At 36.3% G+C, this 8,214-nt stretch overlaps 2 protein-coding genes across 2 annotated transcripts; both read right to left on the bottom strand.

The window, feature by feature from the left end:
• Positions 1,769-4,357, bottom strand: LOC107631887 (plant UBX domain-containing protein 10-like). Its single transcript, XM_016335470.2, has 4 exons — positions 3,563-4,357; positions 2,912-3,085; positions 2,557-2,769; positions 1,769-2,309 (listed from the first exon to the last, which is right to left on the bottom strand). Exons 1-4 carry the CDS (start codon positions 4,133-4,135, stop codon positions 2,082-2,084), a joined length of 1,188 nt encoding a protein of 395 aa, XP_016190956.1. The 5' UTR covers positions 4,136-4,357; the 3' UTR covers positions 1,769-2,081.
• Positions 5,118-7,706, bottom strand: LOC107631878 (plant UBX domain-containing protein 10-like). Its single transcript, XM_016335459.2, has 4 exons — positions 6,912-7,706; positions 6,261-6,434; positions 5,906-6,118; positions 5,118-5,658 (listed from the first exon to the last, which is right to left on the bottom strand). Exons 1-4 carry the CDS (start codon positions 7,482-7,484, stop codon positions 5,431-5,433), a joined length of 1,188 nt encoding a protein of 395 aa, XP_016190945.1. The 5' UTR covers positions 7,485-7,706; the 3' UTR covers positions 5,118-5,430.

The following is an 8,214-nucleotide window of genomic DNA, read 5'->3' as shown; positions in this document are numbered from 1 at the left end:
GACAAGCCCAAGTGTTTTACTATTAGCTTAGCTTTGAATGTCCAAATTAATGTGGCTGAAGCTAGTTGTTATAATGGGCCAAATTGATTTTATTATTGTTACAAGCCCAAGATCTATGATAAGTGATCCAATGCTTGATCCAAAATCCATCAGGAAAGCAAATGTTATCATTTGCCCTATGCTTTCCAACGGATTCCAACTTTCATTAAGGATGGATTTCAAATTTCAATTTGGTAGCATTGGAAACATAAATGAGAGAGAGAAAATGAGTGACATGATTGATGTGTTTAAGCTACACGCCACTCTAAAGGGAAGTAAAAGCATCTTTTGAATTAAATTGATTAACTCATTTAATTGCTTTCCTTCCAAGTTGTTTATTCTCTCTCATCTCTTTCCTTCTCTGTTTCAGTCATTACCCAGGAAACCATGAAAGCAAAAATTAGCTACCAAAGTGAAGGAAGAACATTCTACAAGACCATCTCAATGATGGCAAGAAAACATAACAAAATAAAAGTATGCTGTGGCTGAAATTTTCACCATAAATGGTAAGATTTGGTGAGGTAATCTCGAGCTCTTCATACTCAAAAAGAAAGAAGAAAATTCGGCCAGCAAGGAAGAGATTCTTGGAGGCATGGCTTGTCTTTGATTCTGCTCAACCACCACAGGAAGTAGCTAGAGTGGCAAAGTGATGGAAGAGACAGAGATTGGAGCAGATGAAGCCATCATCATCATGAAGCATCAAGGGCCAGAAATCCATCTTAGAGAGCAAGCGAAGGATGGAGCGCTCGGATTGATGAAGAGTGATGATCAAGGAAGGACTAGAGGTAATTGCATGTTGGGTTTTGCATGGTTATCTCTTCCCTCTCTGTGTGGCCAAACCGGATCTGTTTCTTGGAGAAGAAGAAGTTGGCTTGGTTTTTGGCTTCAAAAGTAGAGGCTTCCCTCTTCTATAAAAAGGGAGAACAGCCACTGTTTGGAGCAAGGAGAAAGTGTGAGAGTGCAAAGGCACAGGGTTCTCAGAGCTACCTGAGCTAACAGTTTTCTCTTCTCCTTCAATGTATTCTGTTTTGTAATTTTTCTGTTTAATTTTGTCATGTCTTAAGTCTCATGGAAAAGGGCAAACAGTGAGGTTTGTATGAAAAAGCCATAGAGTGGAAAAAGGCAGAGAGTGCAAAATTAAAAGAAAAAGCCATAGATGTCCTTAGAGTTCCTTTGTTCATCTATGTTGTGTTTCATGATTCTGTGGGAATCCCCTTGTAAGTTGGGTTAGCACTTTACAGATTGTAATCAGGAAGATTATAGTGAAATTCCATCATGTTTGTGATGGAGACTGGATGTAGGCTGCACTGCACTTAGCAGCTGAACCAGGATATATCTGGGTGTAATTTTCTCTCTTCTCTACTCCATTTCTGTTTCTACTGCACAGGAGCAAAAACCAAAAATATCTCGTGCCAAGTGATGAGACAAAAAGAAAAGTCTCGTGGCTAGGGATGAGACAAAAGAAAAAGTCTCGTGGCTAGTGACGAGATAAAAAGACAAGAAATTTCCAAAATTGGTTTCAAAGGTCAGCAAGTCTTATCAAGCGAAAAGGAGGCTAAGATTCAACCCCCCTTCTCTTAGCCACTGATAACCATCAAACTTAAAGATAAAATATAAGGGGTGGAAGAGAAAGGAAAATGAATAAATTAAAAGTGCCTAAACAAAAACATAAAAAACAAAGGTGTACCTTAAAATTTAAAAGTAACAAATTAGCTTGGTTGATATTCTAATAATTTGGTTGTCTTTCTTCCTCTTATTCTCTCCTTATGAATAGTTATGATCCAACAACTTAAGGTGGCATTGTATTACCTTTTCTTTTCTATAATTCGCATATAACCATGAATTTCTCTACTAACATCGTAATTTTATCTATTGGATCATCCATGAAATATTGAGCTAAGGTGAAGTCACTTATTCAAACATACTTCTTTTCCTCTCCTCTCATTTCATTGAAATCTAAATGTATATGTATACCAATGCCAATTCAAAATTCACACCTGTATGTTCACAACTTCATATGACTGTGGACAATCAACAATGATTCACATAGGCTCCAAGAACAGGCTAGCTTTAGGAAACAAGCCAGCTTCTTTGAGAGTCATTCTCATTTGGTCCACACCATAAGCTTTCCTTGGAAAATTTGAAATTAATCTATAATTCTCAATCCCTGGAATTCCTAATGAATTAATGCACGTGAAGATGGATTGGATTTTGTCAGTAGACAAAAAACTGTGTTCTCTTCTTTCTCCATTCGGAAACCTTATCAGTATCTGTTGCACAAAATTTGACAAACATTATGGGACATAAGAAAATTATAGAAGAAATTATTAAAAGATATCTGAATACCAAAATGTTTAAAAGACATTTATGATTTATGTGAAAGCATTATGACATTGTTTGATTTATGGGGTCGACTTCACCTAGTGGAACCAGACTTTGTTGTTGTATTATTAATTTCAATATTTACTATAAACTCTATGATTCTTTATATTGTGTTGGAATGATATATTTATTTACCTGTGTAGCCTCAGAGCCATAGCCATTTACCCTGCTTGCAATTCCTTTGGCTTGTTTTTGACCATTAGACTCGTAAACTTCATTCTTACTATCCTGTTTTCTAACATTCACAGAATTGTTACTCAACTTCCTAAAATTTCTGCCATTCTGAGCCTCCACTGGCTTCTGAATTCCCCCTCTTAAAGGAGAATTCTTGTGCTGCTTCTCTTTTTCCTATACAGGAAAAAAATCTTTGTTAACTAAGCATTCTTTGGAAAAATAAATAAAACTATTTGCATTCAAGGGTGACTTGGTGTACAATGCAGAATGAGTACACAATATTTATCAAATTGAAAAGTTGAAATGAGTTATGAACCTTGTCTATATGCAAAGCTGCAAAATATGCGGCGTCTTGCTCTTCTCGAAGCCTGCGGTCAGCTAGGATCTTTGATTCGTGCTTAGCCTTTCCGCTTCCGAAAGCCAGCCCTTGTTCCTCCATTGTCCTTTGTAGAATCTCCACTAGCTCAGCTGCTGAAAGAGGCCCCTCAAGCTGGCCAAAAAGGGCATGTAAAATGCATAGTTCAGTGGCAAAAGATAAAGAAAAAAAATTGGTATGAGATACTAATAGTTCTAATAATGCTTTCAAATTTCAGGATACTATTTCTTTACCTAGCAAAAAACTTGGTCATGGCATCCTAAATTAATTATTAACATGTTTTTGGTCTAGACCAGTAGTGTTTATAGAGTTTATTAAATTCAACTAATTCGATTTTAGCCAGGTCGAGTTACAATAGGGGAGAAAATTTGAGTACTAAATTTAGGATCTTACTTAAGTGAAATAAGTGTGAATCGTTTGAACTAATTATGCATTGCTTTAGATTACAAATCAACCTAAACTATATACATGAAAGTAGCTAATTCAGCTAATTCCTGAGAAAACACCAAGCACATTTGTGGCATTAAGCATCATCCATAAACAAAAACAAAATGAAACAAAAAGGTATAAATGCTAGAATGTGTGCTCAACCTGCTGCAGCACTGTCATGCTATCACCGGGAGCTGGAGCGATGACAGCACAACATGGAAACGTAGAAGGGCGCAGCATGGAAACCATTTGCATACCCTCTCCTCTATCAGCAAGTGCTCCCCAACAAACAAAATTCATATCAAGGAACTGCATCACAAGCTCAGAACAGAGTGTTCCCTTGCAGAACACGTTTGCAAAATTGTGGTCCGGTGAGTGAAGGTACATAAACATAAACCTATGATCCTGCTCAGCCAACTTCACAGCTTTCCTGAATCGGCACGCATAAAAGAAAGGATGGTTGTTTCCATATTGCTGCTCAAAACTTTCAAGAAAAGCCCACTCTTCTGGAACTGCTATGTGTTCTTGTGGCAACAATGGAGGGCCATGAGGCTGCACTTGCCCTTGCCCAACATTTGCCTCATGATTATGATTATGATTATGGTTTCTTCTTCTTCCTATTCCTACAAGTCCCATGCCATCCCCCAATGCCCTTGAGATTTCCCCCATTATGCTTCTAGGGAGGCTCGCCACGCGTCGAACGATCCTGTGATCCCTTGTCGCCGGCGATGACATTTTGTTGTTTTGTTATTTAAAATTAGTCCTGGAAACCTAATCTTGTATCAACTATTCAATTTCATGTGAATTTGTGAAGACATTCCTTGTTTTGTTCTAATAGAAGAGACACTAGAAGATTGACGAAGACTGTTTTAGATGCCGTTTTCTTTATTTACTTTCTTAAAACACTGTTGAGGAAGCTTAGTGCGCAAAGAAGATTCTTTGCTTAAGGCCAAAGCTGCAGTTCATTTTCGAAGTACTTACATTCAAAATAAGTGCCATTTGTCTGTGAAACCGTTAATGTGTGTACTCATGCAGATGGAGAATATGGTTCGTGAATATTGAATATAGCATCAAATTTATTCCAATGTAAAAAGGTGATTCCCACATTGTCAAAAGATCAATTGTTTTCTTGGATTATTTTCTATTCTTGACCATTTGCTCTAAAGACAAAATACTCTTCTACAATTTAAAATTTTATCGTTCTCAAACAATCCAAATAATTGGCCTAAGCAATTCCGTAAATGATGAATTACTGATGTGTGAGGGGCCCCTCAATCGAGTAATAGAGACCACATAGTCTATTAAGGGAGTCACATAGACCAATTACATGGATAGTTAAAAATTAATATGAAATTTTAAATTGTGAAAGAGACTTTGTCTTTCAGACAAATAATAAGAGATTATTTAAATTAATTATTCTTAAAGTCTCGTGGCTAGGGATGAGACAAAAGAAAAAGTCTCGTGGCTAGTGACGAGATAAAAAGACAAGAAATTTCCAAAATTGGTTTCAAAGGTCAGCAAGTCTTATCAAGCGAAAAGGAGGCTAAGATTCAACCCCCCTTCTCTTAGCCACTGATAACCATCAAACTTAAAGATAAAATATAAGGGGTGGAAGAGAAAGGAAAATGAATAAATTAAAAGTGCCTAAACAAAAACATAAAAAACAAAGGTGTACCTTAAAATTTAAAAGTAACAAATTAGCTTGGTTGATATTCTAATAATTTGGTTGTCTTTCTTCCTCTTATTCTCTCCTTATGAATAGTTATGATCCAACAACTTAAGGTGGCATTGTATTACCTTTTCTTTTCTATAATTCGCATATAACCATGAATTTCTCTACTAACATCGTAATTTTATCTATTGGATCATCCATGAAATATTGAGCTAAGGTGAAGTCACTTATTCAAACATACTTCTTTTCCTCTCCTCTCATTTCATTGAAATCTAAATGTATATGTATACCAATGCCAATTCAAAATTCACACCTGTATGTTCACAACTTCATATGACTGTGGACAATCAACAATGATTCACATAGGCTCCAAGAACAGGCTAGCTTTAGGAAACAAGCCAGCTTCTTTGAGAGTCATTCTCATTTGGTCCACACCATAAGCTTTCCTTGGAAAATTTGAAATTAATCTATAATTCTCAATCCCTGGAATTCCTAATGAATTAATGCACGTGAAGATGGATTGGATTTTGTCAGTAGACAAAAAACTGTGTTCTCTTCTTTCTCCATTCGGAAACCTTATCAGTATCTGTTGCACAAAATTTGACAAACATTATGGGACATAAGAAAATTATAGAAGAAATTATTAAAAGATATCTGAATACCAAAATGTTTAAAAGACATTTATGATTTATGTGAAAGCATTATGACATTGTTTGATTTATGGGGTCGACTTCACCTAGTGGAACCAGACTTTGTTGTTGTATTATTAATTTCAATATTTACTATAAACTCTATGATTCTTTATATTGTGTTGGAATGATATATTTATTTACCTGTGTAGCCTCAGAGCCATAGCCATTTACCCTGCTTGCAATTCCTTTGGCTTGTTTTTGACCATTAGACTCGTAAACTTCATTCTTACTATCCTGTTTTCTAACATTCACAGAATTGTTACTCAACTTCCTAAAATTTCTGCCATTCTGAGCCTCCACTGGCTTCTGAATTCCCCCTCTTAAAGGAGAATTCTTGTGCTGCTTCTCTTTTTCCTATACAGGAAAAAAATCTTTGTTAACTAAGCATTCTTTGGAAAAATAAATAAAACTATTTGCATTCAAGGGTGACTTGGTGTACAATGCAGAATGAGTACACAATATTTATCAAATTGAAAAGTTGAAATGAGTTATGAACCTTGTCTATATGCAAAGCTGCAAAATATGCGGCGTCTTGCTCTTCTCGAAGCCTGCGGTCAGCTAGGATCTTTGATTCGTGCTTAGCCTTTCCGCTTCCGAAAGCCAGCCCTTGTTCCTCCATTGTCCTTTGTAGAATCTCCACTAGCTCAGCTGCTGAAAGAGGCCCCTCAAGCTGGCCAAAAAGGGCATGTAAAATGCATAGTTCAGTGGCAAAAGATAAAGAAAAAAAATTGGTATGAGATACTAATAGTTCTAATAATGCTTTCAAATTTCAGGATACTATTTCTTTACCTAGCAAAAAACTTGGTCATGGCATCCTAAATTAATTATTAACATGTTTTTGGTCTAGACCAGTAGTGTTTATAGAGTTTATTAAATTCAACTAATTCGATTTTAGCCAGGTCGAGTTACAATAGGGGAGAAAATTTGAGTACTAAATTTAGGATCTTACTTAAGTGAAATAAGTGTGAATCGTTTGAACTAATTATGCATTGCTTTAGATTACAAATCAACCTAAACTATATACATGAAAGTAGCTAATTCAGCTAATTCCTGAGAAAACACCAAGCACATTTGTGGCATTAAGCATCATCCATAAACAAAAACAAAATGAAACAAAAAGGTATAAATGCTAGAATGTGTGCTCAACCTGCTGCAGCACTGTCATGCTATCACCGGGAGCTGGAGCGATGACAGCACAACATGGAAACGTAGAAGGGCGCAGCATGGAAACCATTTGCATACCCTCTCCTCTATCAGCAAGTGCTCCCCAACAAACAAAATTCATATCAAGGAACTGCATCACAAGCTCAGAACAGAGTGTTCCCTTGCAGAACACGTTTGCAAAATTGTGGTCCGGTGAGTGAAGGTACATAAACATAAACCTATGATCCTGCTCAGCCAACTTCACAGCTTTCCTGAATCGGCACGCATAAAAGAAAGGATGGTTGTTTCCATATTGCTGCTCAAAACTTTCAAGAAAAGCCCACTCTTCTGGAACTGCTATGTGTTCTTGTGGCAACAATGGAGGGCCATGAGGCTGCACTTGCCCTTGCCCAACATTTGCCTCATGATTATGATTATGATTATGGTTTCTTCTTCTTCCTATTCCTACAAGTCCCATGCCATCCCCCAATGCCCTTGAGATTTCCCCCATTATGCTTCTAGGGAGGCTCGCCACGCGTCGAACGATCCTGTGATCCCTTGTCGCCGGCGATGACATTTTGTTGTTTTGTTATTTAAAATTAGTCCTGGAAACCTAATCTTGTATCAACTATTCAATTTCATGTGAATTTGTGAAGACATTCCTTGTTTTGTTCTAATAGAAGAGACACTAGAAGATTGACGAAGACTGTTTTAGATGCCGTTTTCTTTATTTACTTTCTTAAAACACTGTTGAGGAAGCTTAGTGCGCAAAGAAGATTCTTTGCTTAAGGCCAAAGCTGCAGTTCATTTTCGAAGTACTTACATTCAAAATAAGTGCCATTTGTCTGTGAAACCGTTAATGTGTGTACTCATGCAGATGGAGAATATGGTTCGTGAATATTGAATATAGCATCAAATTTATTCCAATGTAAAAAGGTGATTCCCACATTGTCAAAAGATCAATTGTTTTCTTGGATTATTTTCTATTCTTGACCATTTGCTCTAAAGACAAAATACTCTTCTACAATTTAAAATTTTATCGTTCTCAAACAATCCAAATAATTGGCCTAAGCAATTCCGTAAATGATGAATTACTGATGTGTGAGGGGCCCCTCAATCGAGTAATAGAGACCACATAGTCTATTAAGGGAGTCACATAGACCAGGATAGTTAATAGTTAAAAATTAATATGAAATTTTAAATTGTGAAAGAGACTTTGTCTTTCAGACAAATAATAAGAGATTATTTAAATTCTTATTTATAATTTATAATAATAACTTTTACAATTAGTGGTAAAAGTAAGGTAC

The sequence above is a fragment of the Arachis ipaensis genome, chromosome B01 (genome assembly GCF_000816755.2).
Source record: "Arachis ipaensis cultivar K30076 chromosome B01, Araip1.1, whole genome shotgun sequence".
NCBI classification, from domain to species: Eukaryota; Viridiplantae; Streptophyta; class Magnoliopsida; order Fabales; family Fabaceae; genus Arachis; species Arachis ipaensis.
This window is presented reverse-complemented; position numbering and strand designations above follow the sequence as displayed.

Excerpts from the sequence above, each read along its gene's own strand:
- LOC107631878 (XM_016335459.2), bottom strand. The coding sequence starts at position 7,484 with ATGTCATCGCCGGCGACAAGGGATCACAGGATCGTTCGACGCGTGGCG. Across the intron at positions 6,435-6,911 it reads GCATGACAGTGCTGCAGCAG|CTTGAGGGGCCTCTTTCAGC; the intron begins GTTGAGCACACA and ends CTTTTTGGCCAG. Across the intron at positions 5,659-5,905 it reads ATGGCTCTGAGGCTACACAG|ATACTGATAAGGTTTCCGAA; the intron begins GTAAATAAATAT and ends TTTGTGCAACAG.
- LOC107631887 (XM_016335470.2), bottom strand. The coding sequence starts at position 4,135 with ATGTCATCGCCGGCGACAAGGGATCACAGGATCGTTCGACGCGTGGCG. Across the intron at positions 3,086-3,562 it reads GCATGACAGTGCTGCAGCAG|CTTGAGGGGCCTCTTTCAGC; the intron begins GTTGAGCACACA and ends CTTTTTGGCCAG. Across the intron at positions 2,770-2,911 it reads CAGCTTTGCATATAGACAAG|GAAAAAGAGAAGCAGCACAA; the intron begins GTTCATAACTCA and ends TTTCCTGTATAG.